This window comes from Tenrec ecaudatus, chromosome 9 (assembly GCF_050624435.1).
Source record: "Tenrec ecaudatus isolate mTenEca1 chromosome 9, mTenEca1.hap1, whole genome shotgun sequence".
In the NCBI taxonomy this organism is placed as follows: domain Eukaryota; kingdom Metazoa; phylum Chordata; class Mammalia; order Afrosoricida; family Tenrecidae; genus Tenrec; species Tenrec ecaudatus.
The window spans coordinates 118,349,249-118,369,099 of record NC_134538.1 but is presented as its reverse complement, the minus strand read 5'-3'; the positions used below and the strand labels follow the sequence as shown (position 1 = coordinate 118,369,099).

Sequence of the window (19,851 nt, the reverse complement as noted above, 5' to 3'; positions counted from 1 at the left end):
ACAGACATAACAAACTAGAATTCATCTTTTAACCTATTTCCTAATTAGCTTCCTACTCACTCAGATGAAACTATTTGATGGGAGAAGGAAGAATAGCATCATAGGTAGCAGATCTACTACAATTCTAACTCAAAGATCTAGGGGAAATAAAGCAAACTTACTCCTGTCAAGTTTATTATGACTCATGATCGCAAGTTTAAAAGTCTTCAGGAGCTTTGTAGGTATAATAAACAAAACCAAAAATTAATCAAGGTTGCCAGGACAAAAGACAAAAGGAAGGACAGGAGATGAAGTGAACTTGAGAGTGAATGCCCTGCCCAAAGGCACATTGGTTCATTTTTTAGGGCTCCATGTAGGACAAATAAAATAATATCTGAGTTCTAGCTTCAGCGCTCAGCTGACTGGTATGTCAGTGGCCTAAAGAAAGGGTTTGTAAGCATGCTCCACAATGGAGAACATGATGAATGAAGTTTTGACATGGGTGAGGCCTATTACTGGCTACCACTGCCAAGACCCTTATCTAACTTCTCCATTCATCTGTACTTGACATCTTGCTCTAAGTAGGATTAGAAACATAGGTCATTTTATTTGGCTGCAATATCACCTTAGCAAATCTATCTAATCATAACAAGAAGTTACTGCATTGTAATCTTTCTTTCCTTTGCTAAACATGCTACAGGTTTTAAAGTTCAAAGAAAATTTTCTTGCTGCAGTCTTTTGGGTTTTATCATAGTCTGCAATAAATTAGTAGCTCCTATGTTTGCATACTATATTTAGTCATTAAAAGTGTAGTCATTAAAATATATATTTATAGTCATTTCAAAAACTTTTATTGCTCATACATAATAGCTATTAATTTCATTTTAGTTGAAATATTTTAAATGAGATGTTTCATGTTTGAACTGAGAGAACATCATTATTATTCAATAGTATTCCTGCTTTGGGATTCTAAGTTTCCTGGCTATGTTTTATTGAGACAGTTGGTCAGATTTGGGTTTTATGGTTGTGTTATGAAGTTACAGTCACTCTGTACCCTTCTAGACCTATGAACTGGGATTCACAGCTGCATCTCCTACAAGAGAAAACAATATGACAGTATCTTAGCATCTTGATATGCATACTAAGCTCCTCTGATAGGAAAGCCCCTGAGTAGAAGGGTAACAGTAATACCCCCGTGCACAGCATTTTAGACTAAGGCCAATTTTCTGTTACAAAATCAATGATCAATATCTGAGTGTTGATCGTATAATTGTTGCATCTTCTTCAACTAAATTATTAAGTGCACACTCTCTTAGGTGACAGCCTAGACAATAAAATTAGTTTTAGTTGCTTAAATTTCCCTAGAAGTTAATAATAGCTATAAGTAAATATAAGTTTTGTGATATAAAATATGAGTTTATATAAAGACTAAAAAAGCCAAAATAAATGAACTCGGTGGCTATAAAAATTTAATGGGGAATAGCTATATCATAAGAAATACACAGAGATGAATCTCTAGAATTATAGAGCATATACTATGGAAAAATAAATACTATTTAGCAAAATAAATTTTACAGAACATCTGAGAAACGTCAAGAAGAAGATAAGACCTGAGTGGGAATTTGATGAAATATAGAACTTCTGAATGGCCAGAAAATACTGCAATGAATGTGTCAGGCAATTCGTAGTAGAAAAAAATGTGGACATTGGATTAAATGTTGTGAAAAGGGAGCAAAAAGGGAGAGACTGTGGCAAGAATCCTGGATTAGCAGGATAGATAATCAGTCTAGACTAGAACTATGGGGGTAGATTTAAGAAGCTTTGAATATCAGGTAGGAGAAACTATGATGTGCTCAGCAATATAATTTTTTAATAATTTTATTAGGAGATTTTACAGATATTATGACTGTGCATAATTCAATTGGATCAAGAATAATTGTACAATTGCTGCAACCATCATTTTCAAAAGACTTTATTTCCTCTTGAACTCTTTGGTGTCAGCACTCCTTTCTCCCCTCCCTCCCACCCTGCCCCCAGGAAGCCGTGTTAATGTACATAGCCATATTTTACACCATACAATGTATCCATTCACCTACAATTCTGTATTTGTTCCTCTATAGTGGGGTTATATAGTCATCATTGCTATCTGCTCCCCCCCACCCGCTTCCACCCCACCCCTCTTTCTTCCCATACCCTCAGGGAATTATTACTCCCGTTACTGTTTCTAAAGTGTTATCTATCTTGACTTTCATACATCAAGTAATATTAATTATACAAATGAAATATGAAGTATGAGGTATATAACAGAATCTACATATACCTATTTCTATCATCAGATAAGCAGCATTTTTTAAAGCCTGATGACGTAGTGGTTGAGTTGGTCTGCAGTTCTAAACTATCAGCTGCTTCTTGGAAAAAGACAGGACCTTTCCTACTCCCATAAACAATTAGTCTCAGAACTTGCAGGGGCACTTCTAGCCTGTCCAATAGGGTCACTAGTTGGGAGCACCAACTCAATAGCAGTGAGTAGGTGTAGTGAACAGCTTCATATATAAATATATACATACACACATTTCATGTAATATATGCACATTATAAATATATCGTGAATGTTTTATTGAACTATCTTATACAATCCAACATATCCACTCACGTACACCTCTGTGGTTGGAGCCCATCATCGAGTTGTACAGTCATCAATGCTACCAGCTCCCACTTCCCCTCCACCCCCTTTTCTGTATCCTCGGGGGACTGTTACTCCTGTTCCTGTCTCTGAAGAATTATCTATCTTGACGTTTGTGTACTGAACAATCTTAAGTGTTCAAATAAACATATGCAAAGTGAATGATGAATGATGTAAAATAAAAAGTGAGGGGATGAAATTTTAAAGAAGGAGAGGTTATTTCTGTGATTTCTCAGTGCCATTACCTCCCCTGGATTTTTTTTTTTTTTTTGTCTGCTCCCCGCGGCCCTTTGGTGAAGACAGCCAATTACCTTGCAGGCGCTTCTGGGTCTCCACTGCATATATGCCCAGTCACATCGAGTTGGTTGTGTTTTTGAACTTTTGATGCCTCTTCCCATCAAAACCTCATGATCACTGGCATGCTTCTTCCATTTGGGCTTTATTACTGCCCTGCTGGATGGTCGCTTGCTTAATTACAAGCCTTTAAGATCTCAGATACTATATATTTTGATAGCCCAGCACCATCTGCTTTCTTTACATATATTAATTCATTGGATTATCACCAACATTTATGAGTATGAGAACTTTCAATTTACTCATTTTGTAAGCACAAGGACGTAAATCAGCTTGCCAATTCACCATCTAAACCCAAACCAAAATCACTGCCAGGAGTCAATGCTGACTCCCAGTGACCAACTATGGGTTTCTGAGACTGTAACTGGTGAAAGGGGTAGAAAGCCCAGCCTTTCTCTCAACCACGAGGATCTCAGCCCAACTTGTAACCACTGCACCCCCTGGCTTCCCTGCCAATTCACGTGGCAGGTAGGAAAACGAGTCCATTTCTGAAGTCAGGCCACCCGAAGGCAGGCACAGGGTTGTGCTTCTCCAATAGAAAGAGTAGGAAACCGAGGAAAGTAAAGACAGAGAAGCTAGAAAAACTGTATGGGGCACATGGCCACAAACAAGGCAAATGGAAGACCTGCTCACAAAACGATCTTTTGCAAATTCTGTAACGAGGTGTAATGCTGATGAATATAGTGTAGTGAAATCAAGAAATCAAGCATCATACAGTAAGCAATGAGACAGGCAGCATAATGGCAGTTTTCCAAGAAGAACTACAGAATGAGGAGGCAGGAGTTAAAACAAACAAAGAAACATTATAAAACACACAGTTATTGTACCGAGAGAAACGTTTGCCTTACAAGATTGAAAGGCAAAGATGTTTTATAAGTAGTTTGATAAGAACACCAATTTGTGCTTCAAAGGTCAGGGCGCAAATAGAAGTGATCCTTGCTCCAGAGGTTGACAGAAAACTGGATGGTAGATTCCTTCCCAGAGGGTTTGAAAGTGGGGAGAAAAGGGAAGCAGGTGAGAGGAAGACAATAGCACGGGCAGAAAGGGAATGGTTTTGTAGGAAAAAAAACCTGAAAACGAAAGAGTAACTTCTTAGACGTTAACAAGAGAGCAGCACTCAAAGGGATGAGAGAATGAAATGTTCTCAAGCGGATGAAGGTTTTTTCAATGAGAGTCAGAAGCCTGTGGCACTTCTTAGTTCTAAACTGGGACACTCATACTATCCCTTGGAGTGATCTAAAATAGATCAGATAGTGTATTTCTCACATGATGGTTGATGGAGGCCCAGAAAGTGTATTGCTAACATATTCGTTTTGCTGTTTATTGTCAAAAGTCATATCCTATGGCAAACTCTTTCTTAACACAAGTCTTACCTAAAAGATTTGTGCAGAGATTGAAGGTTTATGATAACGTGTTAGGTAGACCACAAATTGGAAAGTGTCACTAATTTATAAAAATTTTGTTAAAGGTCAATGTTCTGCTATAATTAAAAAGTACTATTTATTATGTGATATAGTTGGCATTACTTCAATAAAAAAGTTTAGTGAATAATAGGCCAATTTAAACAAATTTTAGTTGAATATTCCTAGGAAGTTAACAAGAGATACCAAAAAGGAAATAATAATTTCTTTCCTTTCCATTAATATATCATATATTAATAATTTATTATACATTATCTATGCTTAGTATACACCATTCTATATAATATATACATTATATGTGATAATATATCTTCAATATTACAGTATACCAACTGCTCCTTCTCATATTCTAACAAAGCAATTGTACAGTTGTAGCTTATAAGAAGTGTTTTCAGATAAGAATAAAACTAAATTGAAATCATAATTTTATTCAAATGACTAGACTTTCAAACTGACAATCTGACTTTAAATAATATACTTAGGTTACTTCTAGACATGAAAAATAATTTGTATTTTTGTAGTGGGTACTGGGTGGCAGACACATAATAAAGCTTACAGGTCCGAATGGTTTTATTAATTTTTATTCTGGCTTTTAATTGATGATTTGATAATCTGAGACAAAAAGCCTCTCAGAACAGCCATTGCTAATGTACTAGGACATTCTCTCTCTCATTGTCACTAAGAACGTGTCACCCGAGAACATGTTTGAACCTGGCAAAACGGTTCTGTGTGGAACAAATTAAAAGCACACTGTGGTGAGGGGAAGGAAAGAGTAGCGGGAGGTTTCAGGATATTGTCAGGAGTCTGTGTTCCCATGTTTACAGGAAGCTTATTTACAGGGAAGACAATCAGTATAAAAAGAACTAGAGAGCAGAAAAATGCGTCACAGAGCACAGTAAGAGTATGGTTTGACAGTAAATTCTGTGAATCAAACAGAATTCTGGGGAGGAAACAGAATTCTGGACAGTAAATTCTGTGAATCAAACAGAATTCTCTCTTTAAAGAATTTAGTATTTGCATCAGAATAGTGTGTAACATTTGTTTTCTGTTCTAAGTGTTCATATTTATCAATCTCATGACAACCTCTGAGATTAAATGTATTGATTAAACCATATAAAATTGCTAACATTCAACACTTTTTTGACTTTCCAGAAAGCTAGTTTTTTAATTGAAGTCTTAGCTCCCACCTAATGCTATTACTTTTATATTGGTACAGTTGAGTAAACTGAGGTAGAATGAAATCAAATAATCATTCCAAGTACAAATGGTTATCAAATAGCAGAATTGGAATTCCAACTTAGAGCTCTGGTTTTCTTGTCAATCATGTCACCGTATGCTTTCCGGGAAGAGCCACTAAACTTGCTCAGGAAGGAGGCAGGGCCGGGGGAGCTCACAAACTAAAATGTGCTGCGCACAATGCTGTCTCTCACCATTTACAGTGTGCTTCAGAAATGGCCACATGTGGTGCCCACATCTACACTGATGTTTCCAATCATGTAGATAAATAATGTTTTCATGCAGCAATAATAAGTGAACGCATGATTATATAGAAGCAAATTTGCATATTGTACCCAAAAATCTACTTTCAAGTTAAACTCAGTGCCATTGAGTCAATACTGGCTCAAGGTGAACTCTTGTGGGTTTCTGAGACTACAGTTGTGTATAGGAATAGAAAGCCCACTCTTTCTCCCACAAAGTTGCTGGTGGTTTCAAACCATGTAGATCTTAACTAATGTGTAACCAATACACCATCAAATTAACATAGATTTAAAAATGTTTAAGGTCAATGGTTTTCAATCCAACTGGACGGTTTGAGCTTCTCACTGCTGCTAGGGTTGTGTAGTCAGGACCACATACTGTTTACACACTTTCTCTCTGTCTACATGGATCAGATTTATACTTCAAATCTAGTGAAAGTTTTATAAAACAGGCAAGATTGTCCAAATCTGATTTAAAATCAAGAAAATTGGCAAAGAACATAAAATCTCTTTCACTTTTTAAAACGGGACAAACTTGTGATGTATTCATCATGGCATGAAGGGGTCGACATAACACTTGTTGGTCCATGTAATGGTGTAGTTACCAAGGCCTCCAGAGCCACTGCTGTTGAGTCAACTCTGGCTCACAGCTCCCCTACGGAGGAGAGAGAGACTGATCCCTGGAGCTTCAGAGGCCGAGAATCTTTACGGGAAGGGCCTCATCTTTTCCAGTAGTGTGGTATTTGCTCAGCCAAATTGCATTCCTAATTTGTTTACAACATTTTTCTGTCTGGCCCTCAGCAAATCATGACACCATGGAAGCAATATTAGACCTAACTTTCTTTTCCATACCAGCTAATAAATCATAGGTAACATTAAATATGACTATATGTCCTCTAAGAGCCATGTTTACCTCTGAGAAACAAAATGGAATGGAATGGTCACGAATCTTACACAATTTCACTTTGATATATTCATTTCAATATTGTTATATTTCAACAAAGATAATAACTATATATCTATAAGGAAGTCCAATTAATAAAACTATTATTCAAATTTATGCACCAAACACTAAAGCCAGGAATAAGTGAAGAATTCTACCAACTTCTTCAATGTGAATTTAGTGAAATATACAATCAAACTGCATTAATAATTATTACTGGTTGGATTCAAAAGCTGGAAACAAAGAAGAAGGATCACTAGTGGGTGGGGCGGGATGCCTGTATAAGGAAACTAAACTGGGGATCATGTGATACAATTTTACAAGATCAACAACTTCGTCATTGCATAAAATTGTTTTTTGGACAACATCAAAGGTGACTGTATACATGGACCTCACCCCGTGGCATGTCGGTGAATCAAATAGAGTTTGTCTCTGAGAGGTCACTGAGAAGCTCCACATGGTCATTCCAAAGCAAGCCAGGGGCAGACCACAGAGCAGCTCACCAGATGCTCAGCTTAGAGTGCAACAAAATTAAACCTAGTCTTGGAGATACAATATTTGACCTTGATTATAATCCACTAGACTTAGAGAATACTTCAAAGACTGGTCAGACACCTTGAACACTAATGACAGCACATCTGATTTAGGATCAAGAAATTGAAAGATCATTAAAAATCAGCCTGGAGTTAGAAAGTTCAAAAGGAAGAAAGGGCTTGACATCCCTCAAGGTGAAAGGATAGGAAAAATCAAGCCTCCAGGAAATTGGGAAGGATTTCATGAGCAAATTATTGAATAATGCAGGAAACCTCAAAAGAAGATGCATGGAATACATGGGATCATGGAACCAAAATTTACTTGTCTGTGTCCATCATTTCAAAGGCTATCATTTGAACAAAGCCATTTGTATTGAACAAAGCTGCACTGAACGCATTAGTGAAAAAGGGATCCAGGAAGTGGTAAAACAACAGGTGAAATATTCCAATGAATGGATCCAGTACTGGAAGTACTCAGTAGTACTTATTAGCCAAGAAGTTGGGACTGCAGCTACCTGGCAAACTGACTGGAAGGGATCCATATTTGTGCCTATTCCAAAGAAAGTTTGCACAACAAAATTCAATAATCATTGATAAAATTAATATAACTTGAAAGGAAAATATTGCTGATGATAACTGAAGAAAAGCCTCAGCCATACATAGGCCAAGTGCTGCCAGAAATACAAGCTGAAGTCACAAGAGAACATGGCCCTGAAGAGAGGATTGCTGGCATCAGATGAATCATGGCTGAAAGAATAACAGAAATATGTTTACTTGTGTCTGTTTCATTGACTATGTAAAGGTATTTGACTGTGGATCATAATAAACTACAGATAACATCTTGAAGACTGGGAATTCTGGAAGACTTAATTAGATCCTCTGGGACTGGCTCATAGACTAAGAGACAACTATTCAAACAGAAAAAGGACATACTGCATCATTTCACGTAAGACAAGGGGTGAATAAGGGAGTGTCCTTTCAACATATTTACACAATCTCATCAAATTATCTGATAACCCAGCCTGTATGAAAAGGAACATGCCATCCGGATTCAGACTGTTTATCAACAATCCTCTGTAGACAGGGAGCACAGCTTTGCTGGCTAAAAACATGGCTGAATTGACGGAAACATTTGATGATGAAAATCAAAGACCACGGCTTTTAGTACGGGCTGCAAGTCAATGTAAAGAAGGCAGAAATTCTCACCGCTGGACCAGTACGCATCACGAACAGAGACAATATTATAGCGGCCAGGGATTTCCTTCTCAGGTCCACATCAACGTTCCTGGATTCAGCAGTGAAGAAATCAAAAGCTATGCTGCCTTGGACAAATCATGTACCACAGATCTCTTGAGAGTGCTGAAGAGCAAGCAGGTCATCCTAAGGACCTAGGTCCTCCTGGCCCAAAGCCATGGTATTTCCAAGCAACTCACACACCTGTGAAATCGACAGAGTGAATAGGGAAGACCACAGATGAATTGGTGTGTTTGAATTATAGCTTGGTCCATAACTGATAAAAGAGCAAACAAAGTTGTCTCCGAAGACGGACAGCTGGAATGGTCCTTAGAGGGGAGGGTGGGGGGTTTGTCTTGCATACTCCAGCTCTGTTAACAGGAGGAACCAGTCCTTGAGCACAACATCATATTTGGTAGAGGTCAGAGGAAAACCTTCAAAAAGATCAACTGATCTAGTTGCTACAGCAATGGAGTCAAACCTAGCAGTAGTGAAAATGTATGTTTTCCATTCTTAAAGGATCAATTAACACCGTTTTTAGCTTCAACCCTTATAAAAAGGGGCCGAGGGCGATATTGTACATGGAGAAAACAACTTCCTAAGATGTTCTTGAGATCTTTTCATAGAGCTGTTTTAAAGACTGCGCCCCTGAGAGGTACCTGCTAAGGGAGGGCCAGAGACTCTCCTCACGGAGACGGTGCGAGGGCACCTGCTTCAAGGCTTCCTTCTTTAAACAATCCATCACCGCTTCTCAGCTGCAGCAGCCTCCTCAAAAGAGATGATGCTTTACATTGAGAAAATAACCACAATATCTTAATTATTTCAGTGGAATTCTGGCTTAATATCTGACTTGTTAATGTGGAAAAAGCATTTGGAGAGCAAATAGGAATTTTGAAGACAATTGGTTGTCAGAAAGGAAAAGAGTTTTAGCATCGCTTTAACAACTCCAGTGTACCAGGTGTAAATGCATTGTGGTAGCACAGCATGCATGATTGCTCTCAACTTGACACGGAGTTCTTCTAGAAGGAAGTTCCTTCCACTCTGCATTAAGCAATAGACAGAATAGCCTGAAGATACAAACGAAATTTGACCTTTGCCAACAAAGGACAGCAGGTAAAAAATGGTGTCCAGAAAAAAAATCAGTATTATTATATTGTGAAAGTAGCCTAGCCTAAGGCCATGATTCTGCTACTCTTTTCTGGGGTTCCCTTTGGGCCAGTCACTTGGTTTCTCCGAAGCCATACTAAGAAGTGGGATCATATGCAGTGTTTTTTCCTGCCCCTTCATTCTATGAATTGGTGCTTCCAGGTGATGGAAACAGTTGGATTGTTTGTGTAGCTATGGGTCTCTTTGGGTCAACTTCTGTGAATGGGGTTCTTCCTCTTCCTTCTTGTGTGCTAAGACAAGCTGGAGCTCTCCGTTTGGGCATTCTTCCCACGGTGCTTCATTGGAAATTCTGCCTGGTAGTCAATCACCTTTGTTTGCACGAGTTACTGAAGTGCCATAGACTCCTACTTCTGATAATTAACTAGAGAAGAGAAACTGAGAAATCTTGTAGGGTCACTCTTTCATATCTTGGATAAGGAAATTGACCCTGAAAAATTATAGGGCTTTCACCGTGTTTCATAGCTCCTGAAACTAAGAACTAGTTTTCTTACTCTGCCATTGGTCTATATTTAATTTTAATCCGTCTTCAGTACAAGGGTCATCTGTGATTTTGAATGGCTTCCAAAAAGAGATTATTGAACAACATTCCGTGTCTTGTCTTCAGTTTGTTTTTTCTTAAACATAAAACCCATGGTGACAGTATTAAGATGTAATTTTTTAAAACCCATGTACTATTGATTTTCTGCAAGTGAATTGAGAGATATAGGAACCATATTCTTCAAAAAGTTCATTGGAAGTTCTCAACATTTTAATTTTCACTGAGAAGAATTTCCATGTTTAATTTATAAATGTAAACCAACATCCCTAAATTAGCCAACCTTAAAAGAAGAGGGGAAACAAGCTTCCAAGCTTCTGTCTGTCTCTCTGTTTCATCAATCCAACTCACTTAGGAAATGAGGAGAAGGTAATGTTCAACCAGATAAGAGCATTTTGGAACAACTTTAATAGAATTTACTTCTTAAATGCTTTTACCAACTGTTGCAATCCTGCCAGTGTCACTCTAAAGGTTGCCAATTGTTTGCCTTACAATCAACAGGCCCCTCTGCAGAACTGTGCACGGATTCTCTTTGTAATAGATTAACTAGGTGCGTTGCTACAATGACTTGTTGAAAACACTTCTGTCACAAGCATGTGGTAAGGTTTCAGTGTACTTGAGCAAGGGCCTTTTCTGTTGGTTAACCAAAGGTTTCCACAGACACTTAGACGTGCCTATACTTATTACAATAAATAATCCAAACCTATCTAATTTTTTATAGGAAGCCGTCCTTGAAGAAGGTACAATTGCTTTCGAAAACTGGGTGAAAACAGGCACTGAAGTCTACAGACAGTTTTGGATCTTTGATGTGCAAAACCCAGAGGAAGTTGTAGTTAACAGCAGCAGTATCAAGGTTAAGCAAAGGGGGCCTTACACATACAGGTGAGTGTAAATGGCAGTCTTCCCTTGAGCATGTGTATCTCTCTCTGCAAATGCCTTCATTTGCTAGTTGCCATTCCATTGTAGGGACTTATAATGATATTGCCCATACTATGCATTAGATAATTGGAAGAGGTATTGAATAACTTAATAGCATGGGATATATGAATCTATTTATATATGAACAAAACTAAAAGGATATTTCATTTATCCAAATGTTCATTAACAATGGATACTGTCTAGAAAAGGAATATGAAAATATAATTTAAAAAGAAAGGAATATGGATTTTATTTAAAATTTAGCAGCATCAAATACCTGTCCTACACGTAAGAAATAATGCCTTGTGTCCCTCCTGGCACGCACTGCCACCTCCCCATGACTGTGCTAAAGATGGCTGGGTCTTCAATGTTGCATAAAAATTGTACCTAGGTAAATATATATATATATATATATATATATATATATATATATATATATATATTTAAATTTTTCATGGTGTTATGTTTGTTAAGGCATTGGCAAATCCTATGTGAATGATTTGGTCCAAAAGAACATCAGAGCTATAATCTGTACCTCCACCATTGTAAGATTCATGACAGACTGAGTACAGTTTAAAACAGCTTATGTTTAAAAATCATCAGCTGAGACAAGTGAGTAAGTGGAAGAAAAGAGAACAGATGTTCTAGTTTAGGACGCATCATGTGCTGTTTGTTTACGAGTTTATATATTCCCCTTTTAAGAGCATTGTGAGACAGGGAAATTGTCACTGTTGGACCTAGTATTCGCATAGGACAAACTACTTTCATACACAAGATTGATAGTGGTGAGTATAATTTATATTCTGAGAGCCTTTATGCATACCTTTCTAAGGGGAAAACAGAAGGGAGTGGAGCATGGATATATTTGATTTCCTTAAAAAGGCAATTAAAGGAAGGTGGGTTGAGAAAAAGAGTTGAATTTAGAGCTAACGTTCATAAGCTTCAGATTTTGTTAGGTTAGTTTTTGTTAGGTTAGGTTACATCCTCCTTAGTAACAATTGTTAAAGGGATTTCTAATCCCCCAAAGATTTTGTCTCATGATGTAACCAAAATGTAGCCTTTATCCTTAACTAGCTAGTTTAAACAAAGGGAAAACAGACAACTGGTTACCTTTTAGAAGAAAGGTTAAGAAGCTGAGCATCGTCCAGGTATTGAGTTTAAAGTGCATCCCCATTAATTAAACCGTAAATTCAAGTGAATTGAGAAATTTAAGGATGATTTCCCTCCGAACCCAAACAGAATCAGAGCCTTATTTGGCACTTGAGCACAATCTTTGATTGACAAAGTAATAATTTGAGTCAAAGCATGCAATTGTCTCAGTTAAAATTCCCAAACTACTTCATCTCTACGAAGAGTTTACTTCAGAATATCCTCCTTTTGAACACACATCAAAATGTTAAATTGCTTTAGGCACTAATAAAATCAAAGCAATCTTAGGCAAAATCTAGGGCAAATTCCTTCCCTGATCCTATGTAACCTTTTCCCAAACCTTTATTTAATATTTTTCTGTTTAAAAAAAGTTTAAGTATTATGTTGTCTTTTTAAAACTTGCGCTCGGGTCACGGAACCCTGGCGGCATAGCGTGGTTCGCTGGGCTGGTAACTGCAAGGCCTGCAGTTCGAAGCCCACAGATACTCCACAGGAGAAATATGAGGCTTCCCACTGTCATGAAGGGTTACAGTCTCAGATACCTAGAGATGCAGTTCTCCCTTTCTCTATGAGTCAGAATCACACCTTGACAGGGAGATTGGGTTAAGAGGCCTGTTTTAAAGTGTTTCTCTTAGTGATGGCCATCTACTGGCGTTGTGTTGTAAGTGCAATTTTAGCAAGCTTTCAAATTTGAAACCATTATTTTACTCTTGTATATATTACAAACATTTATAAATGTTCTTGGAAATTAAAGTACCCTGGTTTGAAATGCTAATGACATATAATATTTTAAAATTCAGTTATTTTAGAACAAGTTCCTCCCCTCCCCCCCAGCAATTCATTTAATGAAATTAGTGCTGTTTCAGGGAAATTTTTATGTTTTTGTATTTCTATAGGATTCCAGAGAAAAGAAATCATAAAAATGTTTACCTTAACTGTAATAAAATTAAAATATCTCTCTAACTGAGATGGGATTCTTAACTTTTTTTATTTAAGAATGGGAGCCATTCATTAAACATTTATTTATTCACACTAGGAGTAGGAATCTACGTCTTGACAGTGAGGTTTTGTTCAGTATGTAACAGATATATTTGGAGATAGAAAAACGCTCATAATTTTTACGCTGCAGACACTTACACCTTTATTTTGAAAAGAAAATCACTGCCTCAAGTCGACACCCCTCCTGGTGACCCTGCAGGACAGAGTTGAACTGGCCCCTGGGAGTGTAGAAACGTTCACTCCCACAGGGGCCGACAGCCGACACCACTCTCGCGGAGTGGGTGCTAGTTCCGAGCTATTGATCTTGCAGATAGGAGCCTAGTGCATGGCCACCAGGCAGCCAGGGCTGCAGTAAGGCAGGAAAGGAGGGTCAAATGCCATTTGAGTAATATGCAGGTGAGTAAAATGTAGGATTTTTTTTCCAATTTAGTCCTACTTTCCAGTTTTTATTCCTACTTATCAATTCACTTCATGCTTTAGACATTCAAATATTTGATAGTTCAATGCTGTGTAACGTACTCTTGATGATTATTCTTGCCAGTTGAATTCCTTGCAATCAGACTTTGCCAGATTCCTACACTCTGATTGGTATCTTGCAGCATAGAGATGTTAGACCCACTTAGCAATGGAGAAAAAAAAGTAGACCTGAAATTCTGAAAACAAAGTTATATTCCACTAACTAGCTTTAACTCTCACCACACATCTTTTAAAAGCTGAGAAAACCAGTGCTTCACAGACTATCTAATATTTATGTGTTCTTTCTAAATAAATTGTGCTCTTAAATATTTTCCTCCATCACTGCTTTGCTCCCCTTGCTGCTCTGTTGCACACACTTAGTGTTTCACCGAGTGTCGTGGGGTCAGATCAGGCACAGTTCCCTCACTGTATCTGCGGTGTCCTCAAAGAACACCAAAATTAGACTTAGGGGCCAGGAGGCAGCACCCAATCAGACTCAACCAGAAAACATGCATAAAGGTTAACAAACAGACCTGGGACTATTAATGGGATTTTCTTTTTTGTGTTGTTTTATTTTGTTCTTGTTTTCTGTGTTGTTTTCTTTTGTTTTCATGATTATTATTGATTTTGCATGTCTATCTAGAAAGCATAGGTGGGATAAACAACCCTGAGGAGAAAAGGGAGACACAGGAGAGGAGGAGGTGGGGGAAAGGTGGCGGGATGCCAACAAACCCAAGGGAACAACAAATGATCTAAAATCATCAATGGGGAAGAGGGCGAAGGATGCCTGATGGGGCTTGATCAAGTGCAATTTAGCTAGGAAGAGCTACTGAAACCTAAATAAAGGTCGATCATGATGGTGGAACAAGAGGAAAATAAAAGGAAATAGAGGGAAAAACTAGGAGGCAACAGACATTTATAGAGATCTAAATACAAGCATGTACATATTTAAATATATTTATATGTGATGATGGGGAAATAGATCTATGTACATATATTTATATGTTATGTATTAAGCTAGCAAACAGGCATTGAGTCTGTACTCAAGTAGTCCCTCAATGCAAGAACACTTTGTTCCAATAACCCGGTAGTTGGTGATGCTCACCTTCTCAACATGATCAGTGAAGGCAAAATGATTGCATAAGCTAATATGGTGAAGAAAGCATATGGTGCCCAGCTATCAAATGAGAAAGCCTCTGGGATCTTAAAAGCTTGAAGATAAGCAAGCGGCCATCTAGCTGAGAAGCAACAAAGCCCACATGGAAGAAGCACACCAGCCTGTGTGATCTTGAGAGGTAGATGGGATCAGGTATCAGGCATCTAAAGACCCAGAACAGATCATATCGATGTGAATGAGGGGGAAAGTAGAATGGAGACACAAAGCCCATTTGTAGACAATTGGACACCCCCTCACAGAAGGGTCACAGGAAGCGGTGAGTCAGTCAGGGTGCAGTAAAGTACCGATGAGACATACAACTTTCCTCTAGTCGTTTAATGCTTCCTCCACACCACTATCAATTCTACTTTACAAATTGAGCTAGACCAGAGCATGTATACTGGAACAGATAAGAGCTCACAACACAGGGAATCCAGGACAGACAAACCCCTCAGGACCAATTATGAGGGTAGTAATACCAGGAGGGGAGGGGAAGGTGGAGGAAAAAAGGGGGAGGAAGGGGAAATCTACACAGAAAGGGGCAATCTACACAATATGATCTACATATAACCCCCTTTCAGAGGGATGGACAACAAAAAGGTGGGTGAATGGAGACATCAGCCAGTGAAAGACATGAAAAAAATAATTTATAAATGATCAAGGATTTATGAGGGAGGGAGGGGGCTGAGCGGAGACAAATGAGCTGATACCAAGACTCAAGTAGAAAGAAAATGTTTTGAAAAAGATGATGGCAATATATGTACAAATGTGTTTGACACAATGGAAGGATGGATGGATTGTGATAAGAGCTACCAGTAAAATTAATAAAAAACACATATATATATATTTATTCTTAAACCTCTCAATTGTCTCAGACACCTCAGAATAAAATCTAAGCCACAAGTTAAGGAATGCAAGTCCTTTAGGTCTCAGATCCTGCTCCGCTCAGTGGCTTTCCCCTGTCTCACTGTGTGATCCACCAATGCGAGAACTTGTACTTCTCATCATATGGCATGCTCTTGGACTTCTTGTCTTTTGCATCTAAATCAATTGCTGTCACTCACTTAAGTGGCATCTACATTGTCTGCACTCTCACTCCTATCATGACCACACCAAGTCTGGAATTTTATCAATTCTATGCTTATCCACGGATTCTATGTAAACTCTAAGCACAACACCCATGCCTTCTCGGCAACAGTTCCAACGTCCTGTCTGCGAGTTAAAGGCCTCCACTGAATAACTTAGTAGAGGCACAAAGCCTTGGCTCATTTATCATTTACCCCATTTTTAACATAGTGAGTTGCTTGTGCTATATACCAAAATATTTATGGAAGGAATGCATACTTTTGAAACTTAGTAACCACATGAGATCATTTTACAAATTTTGCATTCGGGTCTGTTTTCCAGAGTGCGCTACCTACCCAAGGATAATATCACTCAGGACCCCCAAACCCACACGGTCTCTTTTGTGCAGCCGAATGGAGCCATCTTTGAACGGTCCCTCTCAGTGGGGCCTGAGAACGATAATGTCACAGTTCTCAACCTGGCTGTCGCAGTGAGTACACGAATGAGTGTCTGTTTTAAAATGCCCTGACACCCGGAAGGGCAGATCATCCCTAGAACTACAGGTTTTGTTTATTTTGCCATTTTAATAAGATGAGTTATTATATTATAATTAATGGATGTGATCATGTCGAAAGAGAACAAAATAATTTAATCATCAACCAAATTAAAAGCTCACAAAAATTATAAAAAGAATGGAGAGACTGAACGCAGTTTGTCATCATTTGGCTGATTTTAAGTAGAAAACTGTTATCATCTATGGATTAGGGCAATTACAGTTTTAGTCCCCTCAGATTTGGAAGTCATTTAAATGATGCACTGACAAAAAATTCTTTATTAAACTAAATTCTAGAATTGAGTCTATTTATTTGGTAAAATCTGAAATCATATTTGAGTGTTAAACGGTGATTTCTCTCTTTTTTTAGGCTGCACCTCACCTGTATCCAAATTCATTTGTTCAGGGGATCCTCAATGGACTTATTAAAAGGTCAAAATCTTCCATGTTCCAAACCAGAACTGTGAAAGAGTTCTTGTGGGGTTACACGGACCCGTTCTTGAGTTTGGTTCCGTATCCTATTTCTACTACAGTAGGTGTATTTTATCCTGTAAGTAAAAAATATAAATTGTAGTGATGTTATGCGTCAATTAGATAGTAACGGTGGCATAAGTAAAATATAGTATTTGAATTTAGTGTGTTAACACTTTGCTTATCAGGAGTTATATTTTCTAATTAAAAAATAAATCTTGAAATCACATGGTTTTCACCTTTCTTGTTGAGAACAATTACTTATATGATTTTAAAAATTAATCTTTAAATTAATAACCTCACATTTAAGTATGTTCTGTAGTGCATTCTATAAATATGAAATTTGTCTAAAATTAGCTTTTAAGGTACTTTTTGTTTCGATGCCCTTCCTATAAAATCATATTGACTAACAACTCTTAATAGATTCAAATGTGTTCATCCTATAGTCGTTTCTCTAGTTATATTATAATTATTTCATTTTTTAAATAATAAAGTTATTCTAAACATTCACAGCTCAACCAGATGTGTAACACAGCCTTCCCTCCCTATGTACCTGGAGCATTTTAATAAAAACTGTATGTAGTTTACAACCGCCAGGAAATGGGGTCCTGGGGAGTAAGGAAATGCGAGGCCTTGGTTTATTTAGTTGTTTCTTAATTTTCCAGATTAAAAAGTGTATAAGCTAACTATTAAGCTGGAATTCTGATTCTGACTTCATTTGGCTCGACCAGCAACATCAGTTGGGAGAAAGAGGAGGTTTCCTCCTCCCAGAAAGCGCGCGCTCTGGGAAACGCACGGGGCAGCTCGGCCCCGGCCTGCAGGGTCGCTCTGAGACGGAGTCGACTTGATGGCAAAGCGTTCCTCGTTGTTGGTTTTATGGTATTACTTATGTGCCCCTGTTTACTGTTGTTTTCGCCTGTGTTTGCAAGACTCCGTGTCAATTAGATACAAATGTGTCATCTCTGTAGGAGATCATAGGGATTCAGTTCTCATCATTATTGTTCAAAGTTACTCATTCACTGTTTTTCTCTCTTATCTAATTTTGTTAACTTTGCACACCTCATCTCTTTCATTTTAGTATTCACTCATTAAAGATGATCTAATTTAAACTAGAATGGTTTCTAGAAGTCATCAATCCCATAGATTTTATTCAATAAGAATAGAGGTAGTCATCAAGAATCCCTCACTGGCTTAAGTATGACTAAGAGTTTTAGGGTTTGACCATGTCAGCTTCCAGTTTTCATTGCCTTCATTTGTCTTAGCTTCATGCTCTTTAATTCTAGGTCCCCCTTATATTATAACATTAAATTTTATAAAGACCAAATATATTAAAACCTTAATTGTGTGTTATGTTTCAAATTGCACATGTATAAAGAATGTGAAAGTGAGTTGCACATTTTATGACTTGGAAACTATCACTTGTTCTAGGAATAATTTTTATTGTTCTTATTTTTTCAGTACAATAATACTGCAGATGGCGTTTTTAAAGTTTACAATGGAAGAGATAACATAAGCAAAGTTGCCATCATTGACACTTACAAAGGTAAAAAGTAAGTATCCTGGAAAATTGCATTTGTGTCTGTGTGTTAGTTGCTGGGGTACGACGCTAAGACGGGAGTGGTCTTCTTTTTTTTTTCATATTTTCTTTTTTTTTTAACAATTTATTGGGGCTCATACAATTCTTATCACAGTTCATACATATACATACATCAATTGTATAAAGCACATCTGTACAGTCTTTGCCCTAATCATTTTTTCTCCTCTTTTCTTTTTTAACATTTTATTAGGGACTCATACAACTCTTATCACAATCCATACATATACATACATCAATTGTATAAAGCACATCCATACATTCCCTGCCCCAATCATTTTCAAAGCATTTGCTCTCCACTTAAGCCCCTTGCATCAGGTCCTCTTTTTATTTTCCCTCCCTCCCCTCTCCCCCCTCCCTCATGTGCCCTTGATAATTTATACATCATTATTTTGTCCTATCTTGCCCTATCCGGAGTCTCCCTTCCCCCCCTTCTCTGCTGTCCCTCTCCCAGGGAAGAGGTCACATGTGGATCCTTGTAATCAGTTCCCCCTTTCCAACCCACTCACCCTCCACTCTCCCAGCATTGTCCCTCACACCCTTGGTCCTGAAGGTATCATCTACCCTGGATTCCCTGTACCTCCAGCCCTCATATGTACCAGTGTACAGCCTCTGCCCTATCCAGCCCTGCAAGGTAGAATTCGGATCATGGTAGTTGGGGGGAGGAAGCATCCAGGATCTGGGGGAAAGCTGTGTTCCTCATCGATACTACCTCGCACCCTAATTAACCCATCTCTTCTCCTAAACCCCTCTATGAGGGGATCTCCATTGGCCGACACTTGGGCCTTGGGTCTCCACTCTGCACTTCCCCCTTCATTTAATATAGTATATATATATACATATATACATATACATATATACATATACACACATATACACATACATACACACACTTACATCTTTTTTTTTTTTTTTTGCATGATGCCTTATACCTGGTCCCTTGGCACCTCGTGATCGCACTGGCTGGTGTGCTTCTTCCATGTGGGCTTTTTTGCTTCTGAGCTAGATGGCCGCTTGTTCACCTTCAAGCCTTTAGGACCCCAGACACTATCTCTTTTGGTAGCCGGGCACCATCAGCTTTCTTCACCATATCTGCTTATGCACCCATTTGTCTTCAGCGATCCTATCATGGAGGTGTGCAGTCAATGATATGATTTTTTGTTC

The 19,851-nt window shown here is 38.1% G+C and overlaps 1 protein-coding gene across 1 annotated transcript in view; it reads left to right on the top strand.

Annotated features, from left to right (window-relative positions):
• Window positions 1–19,851, top strand: part of CD36 (CD36 molecule (CD36 blood group)) — a 52,220-nt gene that overhangs the window by 13,975 nt on the left and 18,394 nt on the right. The window contains exons 4-7 of the mRNA XM_075557649.1: window positions 11,048–11,208; window positions 16,412–16,559; window positions 16,993–17,172; window positions 18,552–18,643. Coding sequence (XP_075413764.1) covers window positions 11,048–11,208; window positions 16,412–16,559; window positions 16,993–17,172; window positions 18,552–18,643 — 581 coding nt within the window. The remainder of the gene's footprint in view (window positions 1–11,047; window positions 11,209–16,411; window positions 16,560–16,992; window positions 17,173–18,551; window positions 18,644–19,851) is intronic.